The 27,931-nt window shown below is 38.5% G+C and overlaps 1 protein-coding gene across 9 annotated transcripts in view; it reads right to left on the minus strand.

The window, feature by feature from the left end:
* Positions 1–27,931, minus strand: part of ARHGEF12 (Rho guanine nucleotide exchange factor 12) — a 278,370-nt gene that overhangs the window by 45,882 nt on the left and 204,557 nt on the right. For 8 of the 9 annotated variants that reach the window (XM_024569579.4, XM_024569577.4, XM_024569580.4 and 5 more), the window contains 4 exons: positions 25,320–25,452; positions 25,003–25,038; positions 2,305–2,459; positions 1,134–1,280 (listed from right to left, as the gene is read on the minus strand). In XM_024569579.4, coding sequence (XP_024425347.2) covers positions 1,134–1,280; positions 2,305–2,459; positions 25,003–25,038; positions 25,320–25,452 — 471 coding nt within the window. The remainder of the gene's footprint in view (positions 1–1,133; positions 1,281–2,304; positions 2,460–25,002; positions 25,039–25,319; positions 25,453–27,931) is intronic. The other variant, XM_024569576.4, reaches the window with a different exon arrangement.

Consider the following 27,931-nt stretch of genomic DNA (forward strand, 5'->3'; position numbering starts at 1 on the left):
TGATCTTGCCCTGAGTGACATTCTGTTTCCCTTGATGAAGAAAGTCCTCAAAGGGAAACGTTTTGCTGATGTGGAAGAGGTTAAATAAAAAACGGTAGAAGCAGTAAAAGGCATCAAAATCGACAAGTTCAAAAACTGTTTTGAGCAGTGGAAAAAATATCTCAATAGGTGTACGGCATCGAATGGAGAGTACTCTGAAGGTGACTGAAGTTTAGGATGTAAGAATAAATATACATTTTTTATAAATAAATTCCAGGTTTTTTAGGGTCCCTACTCATAGATATTTATGAGCTCTATCTGAAAAATAGGTGGCAAAGCATAAAACAATGTGAAACTAGCAAATAACATACAGGATAGGCAAACCAAATATTCACTTAACTTCATGACTCCATCTAAATTTAAATTTAAATAGTGCAGGTTATTCTCTCTATTATTTCTTTCAAAATGTGTCTGTTCACAGGCAGGGGATATAATCAAGCCTGAACTTGTCAGTGCATGCCAGTGAAACCTAAAATCACCCCCAAAGAAGTAAAAGGCTTCAACCTGGTGGGCAGGTATTGAAAGGTGATAAAGGCATCCCTGAAAAAAGAAAAATGAAAAATTAAGGGTCACAGAGAAACAGTGACTTATAAAGAGAGGAACTGACAGTACTGACTAGAAAGTCTGAGATGAGTTTAACCAAGTGAAGCCAGCAAGAAAGAATTTTTCTGTATTTACTCAAGAGTTCCAAGCAAAAAAAAAATAAATAAAATTCCTGAAAATGATACCTTTATGGGGTTATATACTATATATTATTACTTTCAAAATTCATTTATACATATGTATTATATGGGATATTTGTTTTTAAAAACATATACACTGTAATTGACAGGAAATTTTCAAGGGTAATTTTGACTACTCATGTTTTTCATCTTAAACACTGACATTAGATACTAAGTCCTCTGTAAACCCTTTGTATAGAAAAGGCTGATATGTGGGAGAGAGGGGATATTCAAAGATGTACTCACATATATAATTTCAGAAAAACTAACATGGATACACTTACAAGATTTTACTGTTATGGTATCTATATACTCACAATCTTCTATCTATTGGAAATGTTAGGGACAAAGACGAAGGTCAATTTCTCTTACTGTGAAGTTGAAGAATATCTTCTAAGTTTGAAAAAATTTTCCGTATCTCTGAAGGTGACAGAATTCCTTCTCGGGACACTCGCTGATAGAATACTTGATCAAGAACCTTTAGTGTTCGAACATGAGCTCTTTCAGTATAAAACAATTCTAAAGAGCAAAAAAGGTAAATATAAATGTTGCCTTACTTAGAACAATTCCATGAAAAGTCTACCACTTAACTTACACCATACATAGTTATTACAATATTATCGACTATATTCCTATAGGCTTCAGCTGAAATTAACTAGCAAATAAGTTATATAATATTTATTTATAGTTTAGAAACTGTGTGGTATCTCCAAAGTCATTTTCTTGATTCCACAGAACCCTCCTACATATTAGCTATAAGAATTTAATAATGGCAAATGAAAAAGTTATTATTATTATAGTTATTAATAATAGTTAAATATAGTTGTAATAACTATGAAAGTTATTATTCATAACTGTTTGATAATTAAAAGTTAAGTGTACTCCAAAACTTGTACTTCAAACTTAACAGTGTACTCTGAAACTCATCTGTCTTTCTTCAATAACACTCACCAATCACAACCATAACATTAGAAAACTGTAAGCCCAAACATCATATAGCCTTTAAATTGAGCCCTCCTCATAAGTAACAGTACTTTTGGTTATCTAATTTGCCTATAAACCCTCATTTCTGAGGTCAGACTTATAATTCCACTATGTCTTAATGTTATCAGGGACAAGAGGATATTTATTCAAATCATATTCTAAAGATAGTAGAGGGTACAGCATTCATGTCACATCTCCATTACATAAAATGCTTGGATAAAGAGCATTGCATTAGGATAAAGCAAGACCTGGATCCTAGTTTTCTCCCTATCACTTATCAGCTATGATCTTTACTTGTTCAATCACCTGAGCCTTAGCATCCTCATTTATAATCTATGCATAAATTAACTTAGCCTGAAAGTAAAGTGATAGGGCAATGTTATCTTAATGATTTTGCAAGTTGTAAAGTTCAAGGATCACCTATATAGCTTAATTTCCTCATTGTTTAAAACAAAAGGCAAACAGAAACTGTGAAGCAAACGCCAAGGCTCAGGGTGTTTTCTGCTCTAATAAAACTCACTATATGTAAACAACAACAACAAAAACTAATTAAACTCACCATTAATTACTTCCTGTCTTTTGATTTCACAAGGCTTTAGTCCCAATAATACTTCTCGACTAACGAGCTGTTGCCAGTTGGGTGGATCTGTCTCTAAGTCATTTTCAAATAGTTCATCTTCACTTTGACTTTCTCCAAAACCTATGCTATCAAACCTAATGAAAAAAATGATGAAGAATTCTTTCTGAGGACATCAGGCAGACAATAGGAAATAGCAATAGTCGTTACATTAGAGTAAATCACTCTGATAGATTGTGTACAGTGTTTCCCTTAAATTTTTTTTTCTTAGTTGTCAATGACAGTTGACATACAGTAGTATTAGTGTTAGATGTATTAACACAGTGAATAGATGTGTTTATGAAATGATCATCCTGATAAGTCTAGTACAATACCTATCTTATACCATATAGTTATTACAATGATATTGGTTATATACCCTGTGCTATATTTAATATTTCCAAGACAATATTCATAACTGTCAACTTGTACTTCTTAACCCCTTCACCTTTTTCAGCCATCATACCAATCTCACTCTCATTTGGCAACCATTATTTATTGTCCAAATCTATTTAACTGTTTGTTTTGATTCCACATACGGTATTTGCCTTTCTCTGTTTGACTTACTTCACTTAGCCTAATACCCTCTAGATCCACGATGTTGCAAATGGCAAGATTTCATTCTTTTTATGGCCAAGTAATATTCCATTGTGTATATGTTTACATCTTCTCTATCCGTCTACTGATAGACACTTAGGTTTCTTCCATATCTTGGCTACTGCACATAATGCTGTAATGAACACAGGGGTGCTTGTCTTTTCAAATTAGTGTTTTGGATTTCTTCAGATAGATATCCAGAAGTGAAATTTCTGAGTAATACAGTAGATCTGTATTTAATTTTTTGAGGAACACAGTGTTTTCCATAGTGGTTAACAGTACACAAGGATTCCCTTTTTTTCCACACACTCTCCAAAATTTGCTGTTTGTTAATAATGACAGCCATCTCACTGTAGTTTTAATTTGCATGTCCCTGATGATTAGTGATGTTGAGCAACTTTTCGTATCAGTAGATGTTACTGTATCAATAGATATTAGCCATCTGTATGTTCTCTCTGGAAAAATGTTTATTCAGGTCCTCTGCACATTTTTAATCTAAATGTGTCTAGGGTTTTTTTGTGGGGTTTTTTTGGTGATAAGTTGTATGGACTTTCCTATATATTTGAAAATTAACCCTTTATAGGATGTACCATTGGTGAGTATTTTCTCCCATTCAGTGAGCTGTTTTGTTTTGTTGATTATTCCCTTTCTTATGCAAAAACTTTTTAGCTTCACGTAGTCCCATTTGCTTATTTTTTCTTTTGGTTTTTTCTTGCCTGAGGAGACATATCCAAAATCCTATTACTAAGAGTGATGGCAAAGAGTTTACTACCTATGTTTTCTTCAAAAAGTTTTATGGTTTGGGATCTTACATTTAAGTCCTTAATCTGTTTTGAGTTTATTCCTTTATATGGTGTGAGAGTGTGACCCAATTTCATTCTTTTGCACATATCCTTCCAGTTTTCCTAATACCTTTTATTGAATAGGCATGAGTTTATTTCTGTACTCTCCTCTCATCCATTGATCTGTTTGTTTTGATTACTACAGCCCAGTAGTGTAGTTTGATGCCAGGTAGTATGATACCTCCAATTGTGTTCCTCTTTATAGAGACCTCTACTCAAGGTCTTTGGTTCCATATAAATTTTAAGATTATTTGTTCTAGCTTTGCAAAAAATGACATTGCTATTTTGATATGATTTCAATTGCATCTACAGATTGCTTTGAGAAGTATAAACATTTTAGTGATGTTAATTCTTCCTATCTAAGAGCACATGCTATACTTTTATTTGCATCTTCTTAAATGTTTCCTCAATTTCTTAGGGTTTTCTGAGTATTGGTCTTTTACGTCTGCAAATAATAACAGTTGTCTTTATTCCTTTCCAAAATGGATGCCTTTTAGTTCTTTTTATTGTGCTTGCTGCGGCTAGCAATTCCAATACAATGTTGAATAAAAGTGGTGAAAGTGGATATTCTTGTTTTTCTTGATATTAAAGAAAAAACTTTGTTTTTCTTCATTGAGTATGAATGTTATCAGTTTATTTGTCATGTATGGCCTTTATGTTGAGGTATGTTCCCTATATCATAACTGCTGAGTTTTTATAATAAATGAATGTTGAATTTTGTCAAAAGATTTTTCTGCATCTACTGAGATAATCATATGGTTTTTATCCTTCATTTTGTGTATGTAGTATGTAATCATAAATGATTTGTAGATATGAATCAACACTGAACGCCAGGATTTGAACTCCTTATCTCATGAAACGCACCTTAACGACCATCTGGTGTCAGTATGTCTAACAGACCCTAACCTGAGGCAGATCTCTGTGTTTCTTCAATTGTTATCTATAGATAATATCTGTCTTCTATAACTACAGCCTTTGGACATTGATTGATGAGCTATGCATGCATGCATGCTGTATACCCCTACACATACCAATCCCAATAAAAGCCGTTTTGGAGAAGGGCTTGGGGCATTCTGCAACTAGAGGGAATCGTCACCCTTTTTCTGCCAGACAGACTGTTTCTGGGCCAACTCATTTCATTCCCGACTGGGAGAATTCCACAGGGACGCAGTTCACCTCAATTGGTGCCCGAACAGGGACCCTCGATTGGGGACCTGCATCAGATGACAGGCTACAAGCCCTCACTGTGGAAGGCACACCTACACAGATGGGATTCGGCGCCTTCGTCACACCTAAGGGACAAAGGCACCAGCACTTTTGGTTATACTGCCAGTGTGTATTAGACGACAGGGGAATTTCTTTCAGGACTACCTCTTACAGCCATTTGGTTTCAGTCTTCCTTCTCCTCCCTTTGCTTTTAGCTATACTAGGAAGCCACCATCAGCTAAATAAAAGTCAGGACTTGAATGAGAGCTTCTGGTTTTGGCTGGACTCCAAAGATGAGACGAATTTCCGCCCTCTGGCCCGAGTTTCCGGGTGTCCCTATGTGAGTGGGGGCCTAGTAGGGGTGTCTGGGGTCAACCCCCAAGACGTATAGGGGCCTCACAGGAGACTCCAATCACTGTAATACAACTTTTGGCTTGTCCGGGGATATGCGATATAAAGGTTGGTCACCCAGCACTCTGAGCCCTCCTAGCTGTTTTAGATGACTGGGAGGGAAACTGAGACACCTAAGAGAGGCAGGGATGACCAAGGGATGACATCCTTGGGAACCCTCCTCACAAGCAGCACACTTTGACCCACAACATTTATCTTACTCCCCAGCAATTAGCCAGAAGCTTACAGAACGAGATAGGCAGAGCCGAAGTGAAGGGAGACGAAACTAAAAATACCCCAGCCACAAAAATGGGTTCAGAGCTTTCTAATGAGCATGAGATATATTTTCAACTGCTTCAGCAACTTCTTAAGACTGAGGGATGTCAGGTTAAAAAACTGAATTTAATTAACTTATTACAGATGGTAAAGACCTACCCTCCATGGTTCCCAGATAAAGGCTCTTTAGACTTAGAAGTATGGGAAAAAGTAGGACAGAAACTAAAATGGCATCAGGAAAACGGGACCCTTATTTATATGGCATCAGAATTTATTAACCTGGAGCCTAGTTAGAACACTCTCGCCCCTATTCATACTAGAAACCCTCATAATCAGGAAAGCTTAGACATAAAAGAAGGTACCTTTCATGGCTGCTTAACCTAATAATAAAAACCCACTGCCGCAAATGGAGGGGGACGGTTTCCTTTCTGGCCCTCCTTCAGCCCCACTACGGGGCAACTCACTGAAGATCTACTTCCTCCCCCTCCTCCTCTATTAGATTCACCTCCGACCTTTGGCCAGACTACTATCGCCACGCAACAATGTCTCCGAGAGGCTGCGAAAGCCAGAGACTGGAAAGCTGTATCTGCTTTTCCTGTTTTCACTAAACAGCGCAGGCAGCCAATGTATGAACCTTTGCCTTTTGAAATATACAGAGACTTATGCCCACTCAGTATGCCCACTGCTGTCGTCAAATGGCTGAGACGAACAGAAGCTGAAACCCAGTCCAGCTTAACATGCTTCTTGGAACTGATTGATATGAATCCACTGAATAACAAGTATAAACGGACCCTCAAGCTTTCTCCCAATGCTCCCAGGCTGCTCTCTGTGCCCTGAAGGTAGTTCTAGAAGCTAAAGCCCGGGGGGCCAGGCTCCTTCATTAATATTTGGCAAGGAGCCACACAGGCTCACTTAGATTTTGTTGATAGACTACAAGAAGCAATACAAAAACAGGTTGAGAGTCGGGAAGCAGTTGAGACCCTTTTATTACAACTGGCTTATGAAAATGCAAATACTGATTGTAAGGCTGTACTCAATCCTCTCAGACTAACCACCATTAATACTAGTCAATGTATCAAGGCTTGCCAAAACATTGGCATGGAACCACATTGAGCCACGTTGTTAGCGGCTGCCATAAAGTGGGAAATTAAATGCTTTAATTGTGGCAGACTGGGACACACCCATCGGGAGTGCCAAAACAAACAACAGAATAACCGAAAAACCACCCCCAGTAAAGACTGCCCACAATGTGGCAAGGGCAAATTTTAGGCCAATCAATGCAGATCCAAATATGATAAAAATGGCAAACCACTTCCACCTCAGGGAAATGGGCTGGGGGTGGGGCTGGGGGGGGGAGACGGTGAACTCTGGTGCCCCAAATTCCAACAGGAGTTTTCCAGGCAGCAGCAACCAATTGTTTTGGACTCAGGAACATGCCAAGTCACTGACCTCTGTGCCGCCACAAGTGGAAGCACAGGATTGGACTTGGTTACTACCCAGGAGCCCATCTTAAGAGAACAGGATAAATCCTCGTAGCTCCTACAGGGGTATTGGGGACCACTACCTGAGGGCACTGTTGGATTGATTTTAGGAAGATCTAGCATTACCGCTAGAGTTTAGCAGATTTTAGTCCAGCTGGGAGTAATTGATTCTGATTGTCAGGGAGAAATCAAAATTACGACCAGAACCTTTGGATATCATGTTGTTCCTGCTCAAACTCGTATATCCCAACTACTTCTTCTTCCCTATATAGTGCCAAATACTCAAAATAGTAAGAAAGGTTAAAGAGGCTTTGATACTACTGGTAACCAATCTGTTTTTTGGACTGCTTCAATCAAATTAAATAAACGTCTTTTAGAAGTAACAATCAAACACAGAACCTTCCATGGCCTGCTAGATACGGGAGCAGGTGTCTCTGTCATTTCTAGCCAATTTTGGCCTCCAGATTGGCTGCTAGCAGAGGCCAACATATCCATAACTGGCATAGGAGGCGTTTCTCAGTCACACAGGTGCTATGGCCCTGACAGACAGGTAGGGTGAATTCAGCCCTATGTCCTTCCAGACCCACTTAATATTTGGGGAAGAGACCTTCTTACTTAGTGGGGAATGAAAATCACCCTCTCGCCTTTTTACTAGTGGCCACTGTTCAAATATCTCCTCTACCCCTCACATGGCTTTCAGACACACCTGTGTGGTTTGATCAGTGGCCAATAAAAGGGGAGAGGTTAGAAAAAAACCATGAATTAGTACAACAACAGTTAGAAGCAGGACATACTGAGCCATCGAACAGTCCGTGGAATACTCTGATTTTTGTAGTTCCTAAAAAATCAGGGAAATGGAAGCTTGTACATGATTTTAGAAAAATTAATGAGATACTCCAACCAATGTACACTGTCCAACCTGGAGTCCCAAATCCAGCCTACCTACCCAAGGATTGGCCACTTCTAGTCATTGACTTAAAAGACTGCTTTTTTACAACTCTTTGGCTGAAAAGGACAAAGAGCAATTTGCTTTCTCTGTCCCGGTTCTTAACAACTTTCAACCATTATAGAGATTCCACTGGAAGGTTCTGCCTCAAGGCATGTTAAATAGCCCAACTATCTGTCAACATTTTGCCCACCAAACCTCATGAGCCTGGCTGGGAAAGGTCTCTAATTCTATAATGTGTCTTTATATGGACAATATTCTAATTGCTGCCCCACCTTTTGAGATACTGGCCTAGACCTGTTTACCTAAAAGAAGCCATATCTCATGCAGGCCTAATTATCACCTCTGAAAAGGTCCAAAAACGTGAGCCATGGAAATACCTGGGGCACATTCTTTTTCACTGGACAATCTGGCCTCAAACACTCCAAATCAATCCACCAGAACCCCCAACCCTTAATAACCTCCAGCAACTACTGGGTGTTATTAACTGGATTCAACCCAGCCTAGGAATTACTGCTCATCAGCTTACTCATTTATTCAATACCTTAAAAGAAGACTCTGATCTAAATTCCCCCAGAACTTTATCCCCCCAGGCTCTCTAAGAACTAGATCTTGTCAATTAACATATCAATGAAAGCTCACAAGAGTTGACCACCAATTTCCCATCAGGCTATTCTGCTTTCCCACTTTAGGTACCCCCACAGGATTAACTGGTCAACTATTACCTCAGTTAGGCATGAGAATGGCTATTCCTCTCTCATCAACCTCGACGAACTATTGCCACTTAAATATTACAGCTCTACGCCATCTTATTATTAAAGGACGTGAAAGAACTCAACAACTTTTTGGCCATGATCCAGCTATTATTCACATCCCGCTTACCCAAATCTATTTACAATTGTCCAGTCAGTCTCTGGAATTTCAATGTGCCATCACAGATTTTGTTGGCAAAACAGAAATTAGCCTGCCCTCAGATAAATTATTACAAAATATCCCAATTCTTAATGTTCGTTTGAAAGAAAAAAATTAGTAAGACCCCTATTCCCAAAGCAAGGACTGTTTCCATTGACAGCTCAGGAAAAACAGGGAAAGCCGCCATCACCTGGCAAGAAATGAGGAACAGAAACACTGTATTTCTTATGGTCATGTTTCCACTCAATGAGCTGAGCTCTCAGCAGCCATTATAGCCCTCCTACAGTGGCTTCATGAGCCCTTCAATCTAGTTTGTGATTCTGGTTATACTGTGTACACTCTCATCTGTATGAATGGCTCTCCTTAAGGGGTCCATTGACCCTCCTCCACTCAGTCTATTTTTAACCTTACAAACCTTGCTAGATAGAAGGGAACCCATCACATATACATTCCCATACAGGCCTCCCTGGTCCTAGGTCTGAAGGCAATGCCCGAGCTGACACTCTAGTAAGCATAGTAGATACCTTTCAAAAGGCTGTTAACTCTCTTCAATTTTTTCATCAAAACAGTCATGCACTTCACAAAGAGTTCAAATTCCCACGTTCTCAGGCCAAACAAATTATTAAAGAATGTCCAGATTGCCAGGCCTTAGGTAAGGCATTGCCCTCTATTGGAATTAATCCCAGAGGTTTACAGCCACAAATAATCTGGCAAACAAATGTCACCCATTACCCCTCTTTTGGGAAGTTTAAATTTATAAATGTCTCTAGTGATACCTTCTCTAGAGCATTACACGCTTCCGCCCTTATAGGCAAATCAGGTAAGAACATCCAGGCCCGTTGGCTTGAGGCTTTTAGCCATCTAGGCCGTAGACAACAAATTAAAACTGATAACGGACTGGGTATACAGCCTGACCTACTCAACATTTCCTACAAAGATGGGGAATTCAACACAAAACAGGTATCCCTTATAATCCCACAGGCCAAGCAATTGTTGAATGTGCCCATCATACCTTTAAAACTCTCCTTAACAAACAAAAAAGGGGGAACCAGGAGACCTCTCACAGAAATCTGATAATGCTGGCCATGTACAATTTTCTTAATTGTGATAATTCTCTTAACACACCTATTGAGAATTTGTCAGAATTTCAATTGACAAAAGGTAGATAATAAGGGGCCCCATCCCTTAGTGTTGTAAAGAGACCCCTTGGGAGAAGGGAAATGGGAGGGACCAGCTAAATTGTTGACATGGGGAAGAGGGTGTGCTTGTGTCTCTGCTTCAGAAGGACCCTTGTGGCTGCCAGTGAAGAGAGTGAAGCCCTATCATGGAAAAGGCTACCCCACTCTGTGTCCCACCTCTGTTCCATTGGACTCCCACAATCCAGGAAATAACAGTACAGATGATGAGGATGCTAGAAGTGAAGGACTGGCACCGACGGGATGGCTACCAGCCCCTCCAACAGGAGAGGCGATCTACACCTACTGATGTTACACAGGGTAGTCTCAAAAAATTGAATGAGGAGGCAGACAGCATGTTAAATCAGACAGGTGTAGAGGATACTCCCCAGACACAATTTTTCACCTTTTTAGCCATTATCTCTTCCAATTCAGCATGCAGTATACTCATTCTCTGACTTCTTCTTAGCCTAGGGGGAGGAGGATTAGCCTCCTCTGAGACAGTTTATTGGGCACACACCCCTGATCCATCGTTTTGATTGCATACCTGGTGGCATTCTGAGCCTCCTCTCTCTACCAATGATACTGAATGGACTGGGGGTACCTGGCTCCCCCCTCAAGGACCGTTAGAGCAAGGGATTCATTGGGACTGGGTGCCAGAAGGAAGTATTTACCTGTCAACACCTTACCGCTTGCATTACTACTATCCCTGGAAGTCTATGCCTGCCCATGAGCTTTCGCAGCACTGCATATCAGTATAATCTAAGATTACAGGGTACTGAGGGATTATGAGTTATTGTAGCCCAGGGTCTACCCTAAACCAGACTATAGAGAAGATAGATCAGCAAGAGTGTTCCGTCTTCCCTAGTTGTTCCATGGAAAAGGTGCACGGAGACTGGGAGACTTGTAGCAAGATGCCTCTCAGGAAAGGGGAGATCCTTGGTATTCCTCTCTGGTGGGAGGACTAGGGACCCAGTCTTTGAGCTAGATGTAATAACACCTACTTTGAGGAAGGGTTTAATAGTATTTGTAAGCCCCTTGCCTGTAAAGGAACTAGACTAGGAGCTCTACTACTAAGAGTAAGAGGGGAAAGTTACACCAGCCCCTGACGTAAAAACTTATGGCGGGGTAGGGCTCCCCTTTCAGTAGAGACGTGTTGGAACCTGGCTTACACAAATCAACAACACAATGGGTTTAGTTGTTACGGGGTTTTTCCCAATGAGAGCCAGCCAGTTACTGTTTGCACTTCTCACCCCTGCCTTCTCTTAGCCATGCCTGGGACACCTCAGCCCTCCTATGATAATGCCTCTCATTTATATAATTTAACCCTATCCAACAGATCCTTTTACGCTAGCTACTTAACTCATAGTAATGTCACCCAACTCAATCTGACCACTGTCTTCATAATTTGATGATGGCCAAGTGTGGGCTACCAGTCAATGCTCCCTGAAAATGGCAGGACCATGGGGGTCTCGCTGCCCTCAACCAAGCTCCAGCAACAGTACAGGTCAAATACTTTGTTGGCACTCTCATGGCATGCATTGTCTCTGCCATTATTATGGTTGCCACTGCTGCCACAGCTACAGCAGCATTAACTGAATCAGTCCAAACAGCCCACACAGTAAGCAAACACTCTGCTCACTAACACTACTAATGATATGTTACAGCAAACGCATATTGATGAAGAAATCCTCACCTGCCTCTTGGCAGTAGAGTCTGCAGTAATATGGCTGGGAGAATGACAGGATGCCCCTGTCACTTGTCAATAGCTCACTTGTGATCCAGGCTTCTCGAAGCTATGTTACCCCCCTGAAGTGAGACTCCAATCAGCACTCATGGGAGGAGGCCTGACATCACTTATGAGGGGCCTTTTCCATTAATCTCAAGAGACCAATCGATCAACTTCAAATTGAGCAGTATCAACAACTCCGGGACATTAAACAGCTCTCTGAACAGAAGGTCTTTCAGACCCTGCATGACAATTTACAATGGTTTGATCCAAGGACTTGGTTTGAAGGACTAAATTTGCGTATCTGGGTCATAGGGGCTACAGGATGCCTCCTAATCATTGTAGTCTTTTGTGCCTTGAGATGTATATACAAATTGTTTTCCAGAGATCGTATATGCGAAAAGCAAGTAGCAGGCTTCATCAGACGTACCACCATATCTGCCATAACAAACAAAAAAGGGGGGGATGTTGGGGACCATTTTATGTGGTATCAGAGACTGTAGCCCTGCACAAGCTAGGCCTTGAAAGAGAAAACCGGGAATGCAGGAGGCAGGCATGACCCGATGCTAGAACCGAAGGTTCCCGTGGGCAATCAGGTCTGAAGAGTGCATTGTACCCTTTGAAGCTTGCTTTGCTCTGTATAGCCCTGTTGATATAAACCAGATGTTTAATTTCAAAGCATAAGGAGTAAACTCATCTCATGTAACATGCCTTAGTGACCATCTGGCATCTTACAGACCCTAACCTGAGGCAGATCTCTGTGTTTCTTCAACTGTTATCTATAGATAATATCTGTTTTCTGTAACTACGGCCTTTGGACATTGATTGATGAGCTATGCATCCATGTTGTATACCCCTACACATACCAATCCCAATAAAAGCCATTTCGGGGAAGGGCTGGGAGCATTCTCCACTAGAGAGAATCACCACCCCCTTTCCCGCCAGACAGATTGTGTCCAGGCCAACTCACTTCATCCGAGACCAGGAAAACTCTGCAGGATGGAGTTCCCCTCAGATTTCTTCTAGGTTTTCCAATTTGTGGCAATAAATCTGTTGTAGTATTTCTTTATAAATCTTTGAATTTATGGTGTAGGTTGTCAGTTCTCTTTCAGTCCAGATTTTATTTACTTGGCCCCTACTTCTCTTTTTAATTTTTTTCTTTGTTGATGGTAATGCAGACAGTGTAAGAGTCTGTGTAAGTGTTTATCAATTTTATTTTTTCAAAGAACCAGGTCTTGGTTTCATTAATGGTTTCTCTTTTTTTATTGAACTCTATTTCATTTATTTCAGCTCTTATCCTTTTTTTTCTTCCGTCTGCTCACTTTGGGCTTTGTTTGTTCTTTGTTTAGTTCCTTCAGGTTTAGTTAGATTATTTATTTGAGATTTTTTTGTTTCTTGTGGTAGGCTTGTATTGCTATAAATGTCCATCTTAGAACTGCTTTGCCAGTGCCCCAAAGATTTTTGGTCATCATGTTTTCATTTTCATTTGTTTCAAGGTATCTTTTGGTATATTCCTTGATTTCACTGTTAATCTATTCATTGTTTAGTAGCATATTAGCCTCTACATGTTTGTGTTTTTCAGCTTTCTTGTTATTACTAGTTTTGTATTATTGTTCTCATAGAAAATGATTGATATTATTTCCTTCCTCAATTTATTGAGACTTGTTTTATGGCCTAACATGTAGTTTGTTCCTTATGCACCTGAGAAGAATGTATATTCTGCTGCTCTGGGTTGTAATGTCATGAACATATCAACCCAGATTAGACACATTTGATGTAATGTGCAATTTAAGGCCACTGATTTCCTTGTTAATTTGCTGTTTGCATTGCCTATCCATTGATATCAATGGGGTGGTTAAGGTCCCCTACTATTATTGTCTTACTATCATCTTCTCTGTTTATGTCCATCACTATGTGTTTTATGTATTTAGGTACTTCTATGTTGGATGCATAGATGTTTACAACAGTCATAGTGTCTTGTTGGAGTGATTCCTTTATCACTATGAAATGCCCTCTTTGGCTCTTGCTATAGCTCTTGTTTCAAATTTTATTTTCTGTAAGTATTGCTACACCAGCTTTTTTTTTTTTTTTCATTTCCATTTGCAGGAAATGCCTTTTTCCATTTCTTTACTTTTTCACTCTGTGTCTTTAGATCTGACATGGGTCTGTAGGCATTATATGGGCCAGTCTTATTTTTTTCATTCATTCAGTCACTCTATATATATTGGAGCAGTTAATACATTTAAATTATTGATATCTATGCAGTTATTGCCATTTTATTAATGGTTTCCTGTTTATTAATGGTTTTTGAAGTTCCTCTCTGTTCCTTTCTTATTCTCTAATATGTTGATGACTTTCTACAGTGTTTAGATTCATTTCTTTCTTTATTGTATATCTCTTACAGATTTTTAGTTATGTGGTTACCACATGCTTCATATATACCAAGCTATGTTTATAAGTCTGTTTTAAGCTGATGGTAATTTAACACATTCTAATATGACCATTTTTACTTATCCCTCCACATGTATGTTTTTATCATTATTTTTAATACTTCATGTGTGTCTGCGTGTGTATCCCTCACTTTATTGTTGTAATTACACATGATCTTCCTACTGTTGCAGTTTATACTTTGTACTAACTTTATAGTTGTTTGATTCTCTGCTTTTACTAAGTGTTTGCCTAAATCCCTTGAACATTTCTTATACTACTGGTTTATTAGTGATGAAGTCTTTTAGCTTCTACTTGTCTGGAAAGCTCTTTCTCTCTCCTTTGAATCTAAATGATAGCCTTGCTGGGTAGAGCGATGTTCATTGTGTGTCTTTGCTTTTCATCACTTTGAACATTTTATGACAACCCTCTCTGGCCTGCAAAGTTTGTTGAGAAATTACCTGGCAGTCTTAATGGCAGCTCCCTTGGACATAATTAACTGTTCTTTGGTTGTGTTTAAGATTCTCTCTTTGTCTTTTACCGTTCGCACTTTAATTATGATGTGTCTTGGTATGGGCCTCTTTTGGGTTCATCATGTTTTGGCTCTTTCTATGCTTCATGGACTGGCATGTCTATTTCCTTCACCAGGCTAGGGAAGTTTTCAGTTTCTATTTCTTCAAACAGGTTTTAAGTTCTTTGCTCTCCCTCTTTTCCTTCCGGCATGTATATGATACAAATGTTGGTACAATGGTGGTTGTCCCAGAGGTCCCATAAACTACCATTATTTTTAATGTTTTTTTCTTTTTACTGTTTTGATTGGATATTTTCTGCTACTTGTTCTTCTAGATCAAAGATTTGATGATTTTCTTCATCTAATCTGATACTGATTCCTCTAGTGTTTTCTTCACTTCTGTTATTGTACTCTTCATGTCCAACTGGTTCTTCTTTAACTTCTGTATCTCCTTATTTATGTATCCTATCTCTTTGTTAAAGTTCTGAGTCCAACTATTCTGCCTCTCAGATTGCTGAGTATCCTTATAACCTGGGTTCTGAACCAGAGTTCTATCTAGTAGGTTGTTTGTCTTCATTTTATTTAGTTCTTTTTCTGGGTTTTTGTTCTGTTCTTTCTTTTGAAACATGTTTATTTGTCTCCACATTTTGGCTGACTCCCTGTATTTGGGTCTATGTATTAGGTAGATTTGCTATGTCTCCCATTCTTGGCAGAGTGGCCTTATGTAGTAGGTATCCTTGAAGGCACACTTGCACAGTCTCCCTGGTCACCTGAGCTGGGTGCTCTCGCAGAGTCTCCTGTGTGGGTTGTGTGTGCCCTCCTGTTATAGTTACATCTCGATTGCTTTTGGCGTATCAGTGGGTGGGAGTGACCCTTAGGCTGACTGGCAGTAAGGGATGGCCATGACTAGATCAGAACAGTTGTACAAGGGCAGGGCTGATCCCATGGAATGGGAGTTGCTTTAGCAGGACTATAGTGGCAGCTGAATACACCCTTCTGATTTGTTATACGTACATCTGATTGAGTGTTGTTCTGGTGTGGTCTGAAGCCAGCCACAGGGTGTGTTGGTTCTGAAGCCTCTAAGGAGGGGCTCTTGTGCAGGCTAAGGTCAACCCCCATAAGTGCCCAGCGTGTGTCACGTGGTGGGAACTATAAAGTGATCTGTGGTTGGTTGCCTCTTGTGCTGGAGTTGGAGGGACCTGGAAGCTGTTATGCTGCAACACAGGTCAGCTGTCAACAGTGCCAGGCTTGAAGTTTCCAGATGGTGACAGAGTAGGTGGATCTTTCTCACACCACTTCCCAGGACCAAACGAAATAAAAGTAGATTGGGGAACATTCACCCAGAATTACCAACTGAAGACTATCTGAAGAGGACACTTTTAACCAAGGATAGGCAGAAAGCACCTTTAGACTGGTAGGAAGAGTGGGATCGCAACCGCAACAGGGGCTAGCCCTACTCCCATAGGTGGCAGGCTGAGGTTATGAAGGGATAGCTCGGGAGGTTCTCCTTGAGAGGAGTGAAGCCTAGACCTCCAGACTGGGCTCCCCAGCTTGGAGTGCCAGAGTTGGGATCAGCTATCCATGTAGCATCCAGTGGTGAAAGTCAGTGTGGTTTCTCGATGCTAAGAAGAGATGGAGCCCGCTGGAGACAGTCATACTTTTTAAAGGGCCAACGCACAAGATTTTTTTTTCAGAGAGACTCACTCTGGGCTCTGGCAAAAGGAAGGCGGTGAGGACTGAAGTCGCCTGAAGAGAGCATGGAATGGGATATAGGTTGGATATGTGGGACAGCAAGTGCCAGGATCACTGTGTGGAGGTGTTCCCAGGATATTGCAGCAGCCATTTTACTGAAAGGAGCACACCCCACCCAGGAGCACCAGCCTGGGGAAAAGTAATTACCCAACCCTCTGGAATACTACCTACCCTAACTTCTTGAATCCCACACAACCCACCCATTAAAATACTGATACAGAAGTGTGGCTCTGAGGTGGGAGGGGACATACCCACCATCTTCTCTAAAGTTTGAACTGCACCTCCCCCTCACAGGAGATGCAGGGGTCCCATTATCCTGATTCTGCCAAAAGCCCTTTCAGAAATAGCCTTTTCAGTAACTAAGACTGACAGTAGAAGGCAGGGGAAGGTGGATCCTGGCGTGCCTTGGGCATATGCTGACCTACCCCTGTGCCCTAGCTGGTAAACAGAAGCCCGGCCCCTCCCATGCACAGCCAAGCCCAGCAAATCCAGCCACAAACTGTGAATTGCTTATAGCTTCCAACAGGTTGCTGAGTGCCAGATGTGGACATAATCTGACACTGGCTCGCATAGAAAACCTCCCAAAAGGCTTGGAACAGGCACAGTAAGTGGCCAGTTTCAGACAACTTCAGAGTAGGATCTAAGGGAAGATCCCAGCAGGCACTAAACTCTGTTGGAACAAATTCCACTTTGGACTTTTTCATTATTTTTTCTTTTTTTATTATTTTTATTTTCTTTCTCTTTTTCCTTTCACCCTTTATCTTTTATATTTATTTTTTCTTCCCTTTTTCCTATCTTTTCATCTTTTTCCCTTTTCTTATATATTTTTTGTTTTTCTTTTTGTTTTTCTACTCTTCTTTCTGTTCCTTCTTTCCTTTCATATTCCCCCCTTTTTCTTCTCATGTTCTTCTTTTCTTTACTCACTTTTCTTATGCTTTATTCTTTTGTTATTAGAGGTTTTTAAAAAATTTTATTTTGTTTTGTTTTGGCAGCACCTGCAAAACAGCTTGTGTGATGTGGTTAGGATTGAGCCTCACAATCAGTCAGGCTGAGGGGAGATTCCACCCACGAATGAGCCAGCAATAACCAAGTTCCAATTACAATAGGAGAGTCCACAAAAACCCATACTAGGGACATTGCTAGAGCATCCAGCTCTGAAGATCAAGGAGACAGCACCACTAAGTCCCAAATAACAACTACATAAGCCACCCTGGTAGGACTGGGTGTCATAGTAGTTATATCTAATACATAGAAACAAACACAAATAGGCAGTTAAAATGGGAAGACAAAGAAACAATACCCGAATGAAAGGAAAGGAGGAACCTCTAGAAAAAGTTAAATGAAATGGAGACAAGCAATTTGAGACATAGAGTACAGAGTAATGAATATAAGGATGCTCAAAAAACTTAGTGAGACCATTAGCATGTAACAAGACATAAGACCATGAAGAAGAACCAGTCAGAAATATACAATACAAAGTCTGAAATGAAGAATACACTAGAAGAAATTAAAAGATGGCTGGATGAAGCAGAGGATCAAATAAGCAATTTGAAAGATGAAATAGAAAAAATATCCAGTCAGAGCAACAAAAAGAAAAAAAGAATTAAAAAGAACAAGGATAGTTCAAGGGAAATTTGGGGCAACATGAAACATAACAATATCCAATAATACCCCGTAATTATAGGGGTACTAGAAGGAGAATGAAGGGAGCAAGGGATAGAAAACCTATTTGAAGAAATAATGACAAGAAACAACCCTAACCTAGTGAAAAAAAGTTATACAAGTTCAGGAAGCACAAACAGTCCCAATCAACATGAACCCAAAGAGATCTACTCCAAGACACATCATAATTAAAATAGCAAACATTAAAAACAGAAAGAATCTTAAAGGCAGCAAGAGAGATACAGTTACTTACAAAGGAGTTCCCATAAGTCTGTCAGTTGATTTCTCAACAGAAACACTTCAGGCAGAAAAGACTGGCATGAAGTATTCAAAGTAATGAAAAACAAGGGGCCTGAAACCAAGACTACTCTATCTAGTGAGGCTAACATTTAAAACTGAAGGCAAAACAAAGAGCTTCCCAGACAAAAATACGCTAAAGGAGTTCATTACCACCAAACCAAAAACACAAGAAATGTTAAAAAGACTGCTTTAAGAAGAAGAAATAGAGAGAGAAACATAGGTATAAAGAATAAAATGTCAAAAATAAGTACCTATCAATAATAACCTGAAATGTAAATGGATTAAATGTTCCAATCAAAAGACACAGAGTGGCTGAATGGAAAAGAAAATATGACCCATATATATGCTGTCTATATAGAGACCAGCCTCAGAACAAACAACACACACAGGCTGAAAGTGAAGGGATGGAAAAAATATTCCTCGCAAATGGAAATGAAAAAAAGAAAAAAAGCCAGGTTAGCAATACTTATATCTGACAAAATAGACTTAAAAACAAAGGCCATGACAAGGGACAAAGATGGTCACTAACTAGTACTAAAGGGATTGATCTAAAAACAGTATATAACCCTTGTAAACATATATGCACACAGTACAGGAATACCTGAATACATATTAAAAAACAAACAAACAAACAAACAAACAAACAAAACCTCCTGATGGACTTTAAGAGAGAGATCAACAGCAATCCAGTCATAGTAGGGGATTTTAACAAACCACTGTCATCATTGGATAAATTTTCCAGATAAAAAACATCAACAAGGAAACAACGACCTAAAATGACAAACTAGATCAGATGGAGTTAATTGATATTTATAGAACATATCAACTGAAAACAGAATATACATTCTTCTCAAGTGCACATGAAACATTCTCAAAAACAGATCACATGGCAGGACACAAAATAAGTCTTAAAAAATTCCAGAAGACTGAAATATCAAGCACCTTCTCTGATGACAATTGCATGAAATTAGAAATCATCTATAATTTAAAAAACTCAAAAACACTCAAACACATAAAGGCTAAATAGCATGTTATTAAACAATGAATGACTACTAATGATATAAAGGAAAAAATAAAATATTACCTGGAAACAAATGAAAATGAACACACAACAACCCCAAATCTATGGGACACAGTGAAAGCAGTCCTGAAGGAGAAGTTTATAGCATTTACAAGCCTACCTCCAGAAGTAAGAAAAAACTCAAATAAGCAATCTAGCCCTATACCTATAAGAACCAGCAAAAGAACAAGAAAAGCCTAGAGTAAGCAAAAGGAAGGAAATAAGAAAGATCAGAGCAGAAATAATTGACAGAGTCTAAAAAATACAAAAGGTACATGAAATCAAGAGTTGGTTCTTCATAATCAACAGAAGAAAAAAGCAAACAAAATATAACCAGAGACATTGAAGTTAAGAACAATCTAACAATAGCTGGGGGGGGGGCACAGTGGGAAGAGGGGATTACAGGAACTACTATAAAGGACACATGGACAAAACCAAGGGGGAGGGTGGAGGTGGGGGAGGGAGGAAAAAAAATAAATAATAAAATAAAATAAAATAAAACGTGAATTAGAAAGTCTCTGTAGTTATTGGTTTACTCTCTACTTCTGTTTAATGAATTTAGTGTAAAATGTCTGCTCTTCTAGAAAGTCTTCTATAACCTTACCATTCGTATAAATTTTAGTTTGATTTTCAAAGTTCACTATTGGTCTCAATATTTGCTGCTGTTTTGCTACATTGTAACCTAAGAAACAGAGAGGACCCAAATAAATCAGAAATAAAAGAGAAGTAAAAACTGACATCAAAGAAACATAAAAGATTGTAGAAAATGCTGTGAACAGCTATATGCCATCAAATTGCACAACCTGAGAGAAATGGACAAATTCTGAGAAACATAACAATCTTCTAAAACTCAATCAGGAAGAATCAGAAAACCTGAACAGACCAATAACAGCTAGTGAAGTTGAAGCTTTAATCAAAAAACTCCCAACAAACAAAAGTCCTGGGCTGATGGCTTCACAGGAAAATTTACCAAACATTCAAAGAGGAACTAATACCTATCCTCCTCAAACTATTCCAAAAAATTCATGAGTAGGAAAGACTTCCAAGCTTTTTTTATGAGGTCAGCATTATTCTAATTCCAAAACCAGATAAACACATGACAAAGAAGAAAATTATAGGACAATATCCCTGATGAACATAGATGCTAAAAATCTTCAACAAAATATTAGAAAACCAGATCCAGCAATACATTAAAAAGATCATACACAATGATCAAGTGGGATTTATTCTGGGAATACAAAATTGGCACAAAATATGCAAATCAGTAAATATGACACATCACAAACAAAATTAAAGATGAAAATCACATGATCATATCACAGATGCAGAAAAAACATTCAACAAAATCCAACACCCATTTATGATTTAAAAAACTCTCAACAAAGTAGGAATAGAGGGATCATACCTCAACATAATCAAGGCCATATATGAAAAACCTACAGGCAACATCATAATAAATGGGCAAAATCCAAAAGTGTTTGCCTTAAGATCAGGAACAAGAGAAGGATGTCTACTTTCACAGTGATCAGACAAGAAGAAATAAAAACCATCCAAATTGGAAAGAAGGAAGTAAAACTGTCATTATTCACAAATGACATGATAATGCACACAGAAAACCCTAAAGGCTCTACCATAAAACCATTAAGTCTAATAAATGAATTCAGCAAATTAGCAGGATACAATATCAGTATCTAGAAATCAGTGGCTTCTTTACACACCAATAATGAACTCTCTGAAAGAGAAACTAAGAAAATGATCCCATTTAGTATTGTGACAACAGCAAAATAACGGTAACTAGGAATACACTTAACCAAGGAAATAAAAGACCTTTACGTATAAAACTATAGGACATTAAAGAAAGAAATAGCAGAAGATACAAGTGGAAGCATACAGTGTGTGCTGTTCATGGACTGGAAGAATTAATATCATTAACATGTCCATATTTGCCAAAGTAATCTATAGATTCAATGCAACTCCTATTAAAACACCAATGGCATATTTCACAGTTCTAAATAAATACTAAAAGAATTTATATAGAACTAAAAAGACCCCAAATAGCCTCAGCAGTCTTGAGAAAGAAGAACAAAGTTGGTGGGATAAGAATACCTAATATCAAACTACACTACAAAGCCAGTGTAATCAAAACAGTCTGGTACTGACATAAGAACAGGCGAGTAGATCAACAGAACAAAACAGAGAGCCCAGAAATCAACCTACACCTCTATGGTCAATTAATATTTAACAAAGGAGGCATGAGCATACAATGGCGTAAAAACAGTGTCTTCAATAAATGGTGTTGGGAAAATTGGCCAGGTACCTGCCAAAAAAATGCAACTAGACAACCAACTTAAACCACACACAAGAATAAATTCAAATTTGTAAAAGACTTAAATATAAGTTGCAAAACCGTAAAAATCCTAGAAGAAAAAATAGGCAGTACAATCTCTGACATCTCTTAGAGCATTATTTTTGCCAATATGTATTCTAGGTCAAGGGAAACAAAGGAAAAAATAAATACGTGAGACTATATCAAATTAAATTATACACAGCTAAAGAAACCATCAAAAAAATGAAAAGGGAACCCATTGTATGGGAGGACATATTCACCAGTGATACTTCTGGTAAGGGGTTAATATCCAAAATATATAAAGAACTTAGACACCTCAATACCAGAAGACAAATAATCCAATTAAAAAATGAGCAAAGGACCCACCCAAATAGACCCTTCTCCAAAGAGAACATACAGATGGCCAATGGACATATAAAAAATGCTCAACGTCACTCATCACCAGAGAGATGAAAATCACAACTACAATGAGGTATCACCTCATACCCGCAGAATGGCTACTATCAATAAATCGACAAACAGCAAGCGCTGGCAAGTATGTGAGGAAAAGGGAATGCTAGTACACTGCTGGTAGAAAGGCAGACTGGGCAGGTACTGTAAAATCGATTACGGTGTTTCTTCACAAAAATGAAAAATGGAACCGCCTTTTGACCCAGCGATCCTACTTCTGGAATATATCTTAAGAATCCTGATATGCCAATTCAGCAGAACATATACACCTCAATGTTCATAGCAGTGTTATTTACAATAGCCAAGATCTGGAAATAACCCAAGTACCCATCAATAGGTAAGTAGAGAAAAAAGATGTGGTACATTTCCACAATGGAATACTATGCAGCTGTATAAGAGAAGGAACTCTTACCTTTTGCAATAGCATGGATGGACCTGAATATTATCATGATAAGCAAAATAAGCCATTCAGGGAAAGACAAATACCATATGATCTCACTAATATATGGAATCTAATGAACTAACCAACAAAATAGAACCAAAGGCATGGATACATGACAAATGTTAGAGGGGAGAAGTGGGGAAGACTGGATAAAAGGTGAAGGGATTAAAGGACATGTGTGTGTGTGTGTGTACATATATATAAGGGGGGAGAGAGAGAGAGAGAGAGAGAGATGGCGAGTGCGTGCGCACGCGAGTGCCCATGGATACAGACAATAGTGTGGTGAAGACCACTAGAAGGGGGCTGCTGCTGAGTGGAGGTGGGAAAAGGGGGAAAAAAATGAGGGACATCTACAACGGTGTCAACAAAAAAAATTTCTTAAATGAACAAGCCCTGGCTGGTGTGGCTCAGTGGATTGAGCACAGGCCTGAGAACCAAAGGGTTGGTGGTTCCATACCCAGTCAAGGCACATGCCTGGGTTGTGGGCCAGGTCCCCAGTAGGGGGCATGTGAGAGGCAACCACACATTGATGTTTCTCTCCCTCTCTTTTTCCCTCCCTTCCCCTCTCTCTAAAAATAAATAAATAAAATCTTAAAAAAAATAATAAAATAAACAGCATTTCAGATACTAGGGTGAATGAAAACTTTAATATTATTTTAGTAGATTTGAAAATAAGATTTCATTTTTTTCGTTAATTTAAAATCCTTCACTTCATATTGACATTGTAAACTTAATTTTCAGTTTTTCCTTGTATAATTAAACAATGTAAATAAACAATGTCATTGCATTTCATGTAACTACTATTAAATTCAACTAAGTAAATAAAAAAAAAATAGTGCCAGGCTCCAGACCCTTTGGTGGTGACCTTGATGTGCGCCTATGCCAGTGACCACTTATGCTAGGCTTACGGTTACTTAGTTGAAGCTGCTTTCCAAGCCAACCCTGGACACAGCTTATGCCAGGCTTGCAGCTATCTGATGGGAGTTACAATGCAAGTTGAGACAGACTGCTGGTTGTACTGCACTTGGGGAGTCTTAACAAGTGGTATAGGACATGCCATGGCCAGCGCCTGGTTGTTTCGGATTTGGAGACTCTTGAGATATTTTAGGAATATCCACAGCATGAACTAACACAGAGCACTTGTGTGGAACAGCCACTGGAAGTGGCTCAGGGTGTGTCCGTGTCTGAGTCAATCAACACGTCTGGAAAAACAGTGTTAGCTAGGTTAATGGAGAGCACAGATTTGGAGCCAACCTGAGCCTGCCAGACAGGTGGTGGGAGGGGTCAACAAAGTAACAAAAGTAGTGCCTACCAGAACTTTTGGTCCCCAGAGAGCACTGTTTTGACCTCTATCCTTCCATCTCTTACCCCTAAGCTACTCTATTCAGTTCCTCTTTGCCAAGTCCTTGCTGCTCCTGTGCTGGTGCCTAGAAGGAGGGAATTCATCAGGGAGTCAACCCACAGGCTTCTCAAGAGGAATGCCTAGGACTCCAGCAGCCCTCTGCCTCACTCAGATGCAATTCCCACTGGTTTTCACAGCCAGAAATTATGGGGACTTCTGTCAAGGAAGCCCAATGTGGTGCTGGGAACTCTCATTCCTTAGGGTAGACCTCTACAGCTGAGATATCCCTTCTGATTCTTATTCATCCCACATGTGTGTGAAACCTGCACATTTTGCATCTCTACTCCTCCTATCACTCTTGACATGGCTTCTTTATATTTTTAGTTATAATATCTCTAAGTTCAGCTAGCCTTCAGATGGTTCTCAATGATGTGTTCTACAATTTAGTTGTCATTTCATATGGTCAGGGAGGAGGCAAGCACAGCGTTTACCTACTCTACCATCTTGACAGGAAGTTCTGAGCCTCTTTTCCTTTAAAAAAGAATGTCAGGGGAAAAATATGAATTTCTTAAATTATGCCTCAATTGGCCCTGGCCAGGTAGCTCAGGTGGTGAGAGGATGGTCCCAATATACCAAGGTTGCGGGTTTGATCTGTGGTCAGGAGGGCACACACTAGAAGCAAGCAATGAAAGCATGAATAAGTGGAGTAAGATGTCGGTGTTTCTCTCTCTCTCTCTCTCTCAAAATCAATGAAAAATTAAGCCTCTATTAACAGCTACTTTAGGGTTACTTACTTTCGAAAGGGCTTTGGTGTCCCATGTTCAGGTATCCTAAAACAATGGAAAATACTCAACATAAAAACAAAATGTAATCAAAAAATTTTGCTAAAGTTACTCAAAACTGGGTTAAATGACTGGCTTATAAATAATTCTACTGGATATTTGTAAGATTAATATCAAACTAAAAAAAATAGTATGTACTACCAACATAAGTTCTAGTTCCTTCCCAAAAAATCACATGTGGTAAAAACTCTGCAAAATATAGGGATACTACACAATTAAAAAACTTTAAGCAATGTCCTAAACTTAAACCTAAATGATCACTGAATTACCTTTCTACTTCCCATTCCTCCTCTTGCACCTGATCTAATTGAAGAGGCAGAAAATCAAAGATGGTATTAGAAGTACGAGGTGTGCTATCCAAGGAGTCTCCAGATGCTGGTGTTTCCCCAACTTGCTTTGATCCTGCAAAGATAAATGTCACACATTCAATTCATGTTAATACTTAATATTAAGATGATTACAAAAAAATATTGGTTCCAAAGACCAATAGTCAACCAAATCCATAGTCACATTCATATTTAAACAATTGTGGGTTAGCTAGAACCAAAATTCAAGTCTATAGAATTTTAAAGTACACTAAAAAATAAACAGAAAAATCAATTTTAATAGCTTTTAAAAGTCAACACAGGACACGGCAACAACTCAAAAGAGAAAAAAAATTCTCTTACCATATCTTTTTCTATTCCCAATCTTTCTCATTCAAATTTTAGATAGTATGGTGATCCGACAACAAATAGTAACTTCATATTTCTTTTTCCTAATTTATTACCTTTAGGTAATATCCATTTCTTTCTCCTCTGAAGATATTGCTCATTTACGCTTCCTACCTTCACTTTCCCCATTTATCCCCAATATTTGATAATCATTACTAGTTGGATCATTGGTTTTTAACTAAGTTTGAACAATATAATTATATTTGTATTTTCGTTATATCAAGAAGTTAGTATCTTAACTCTCTTCTATGTCAGATTAGGTATTTGGTGTACATGTCCTTCCTTCTAATTATATTTCTCTCTTCTACTTTCATTTCTTTCAACTACAATTTTACTTTTTTTTACATTTCTATTCTAATCTGCAGCCACAGCTAAATACTCTATGCTTTGCCTAAGAGGTTGATTCTAAAAGTCTAAAAACCAGTAAAGTGCTTACGTTATTAGGTCATTATATACATATTGCCATATACAATATACAACATACACATAACTATTATTCTTGCCGAGTTAATAGGTATGCTAGTTAGGATTATCTTTTCTTTTATATTGGCCCAATAATGCAAAATTCCTGGGCCACTTAAAATAAAAGTTTTATTATATTAGAGTCTTATACTCCACCAATTACTTTAAAATTATGTCACTTTTTATTTTGTTTCATGTTTAAAGTCATGACTTAACTTTCTGAACTTTTTCTCAATGCTTTTCTATTATTACTGTCAAAGTAATATAGTTTTATCAAGTCTCAAATTTTTTCATCTGCTACATCATATGACAGTATGCTTAAAATCCCTCTCTTGCTTATTATCCTTTACGTTCTTGCATTCCAATATGAAACAGCTGCTCCCTTGGCCTATGACACAATTACCATCATAGAACTGCTCTTTATCACTTTCCTAAGTTGTTTCCACTTTTTCCTGATCTCATGACATTTTCTTTCTTAATGCTTTTCTCATTTTGCTGAAGTGGTACCTTCAAATAATCTTCGAGAAAAAGTTACATTTAAGTTAGACTTTTAATCCTGGCATATCTGAAAATGTCTTTATATCTGTCTTCATATTTTACGGATAGTCTGAATGAATACAGAATTTTAAGTTCAATATCATTTTCTTTAAGCAAGTTGAAGGCATTGTTCTTTGTAGTCAAGCACCTAGTGTTACAATGAGAAATGTGGTGCAGCATAACCCCCATTTTCTCTTGAAAGATTTTTCTTTTTTTTATCTTTGGCACACTGAAATTTCCAAAGACATTTTAGGTATGGATCTCTTATTTTTATTATTTTTCTCTGTAGTTGGTTCCAAGTGAGCTCTTTCTATCTGAAAACGTGTATTCTTTTTAAACTCTGAGATTTCTTCTGTCATTTCTCTGTCTCTTCTCATTTTCCTCTACTGATGTTTTGTGAAGCCAACTTCTGTAGTGATTCTCTATATAATTCTTGTCTCTTTAATATCGATTGCGTTCTGTATTAATTTCTAATACACATTCTGAAATATTTCCGTGATTATATTTCTAAGGACTATTTGTTTCTTTAAATACTAGCAGTTATAGCAGTTTGAAAATATGTCCACAAATTCTTTGATACTTATCTCTTCAGGGGTGGAGCCTAATTCTTCTGTCCTTGAGTGTGGACTACATTTAATAACTTGCTTCTAACTTGCTGAAGTGACAGTATGCACCTACAGAAACTGAAGTTATAAAAGACGTTGGGGCTTCTTTCTTGCTCTTTGGATCACCCTGGGGAAAGTCAGATACCATGTCATGGAACACTCAAGCAGTTCTATGGAGAAGCCCATGTGGTAAGGAACTTAGGCTTCTGGCAAGGAGCTAAGATCTTTCTGCCACCAGCCACCTGTGTGAGCATGGAAGCAAGTCTCCTGACCTCAGCTAAGCTTTCAAATGACATCTTAACTGTAACCTTATGAGAGACCCAAAGCCAGAACCACCCAGCTAAGCTACTCTTGAGTTCCTTGCCCACCAAAAAATGTGAGATAATGCTTTCTGTGTTAAACTCTTAAGTTTTGTTGTAATTTGTTGTAATACTTAAACTCTTAAGTATTGTTGTAATCACACAACAATAATAAACAATACAATAATTATTATACTATATATAGTAGTTATACTGAAACTATTTCTGGTCTTTGAATGCTTTTTCATAGCATCCCATTCTTGTT

Source organism: Desmodus rotundus, chromosome 5 (genome assembly GCF_022682495.2).
Source record: "Desmodus rotundus isolate HL8 chromosome 5, HLdesRot8A.1, whole genome shotgun sequence".
Lineage (NCBI taxonomy): Eukaryota > Metazoa > Chordata > Mammalia > Chiroptera > Phyllostomidae > Desmodus > Desmodus rotundus.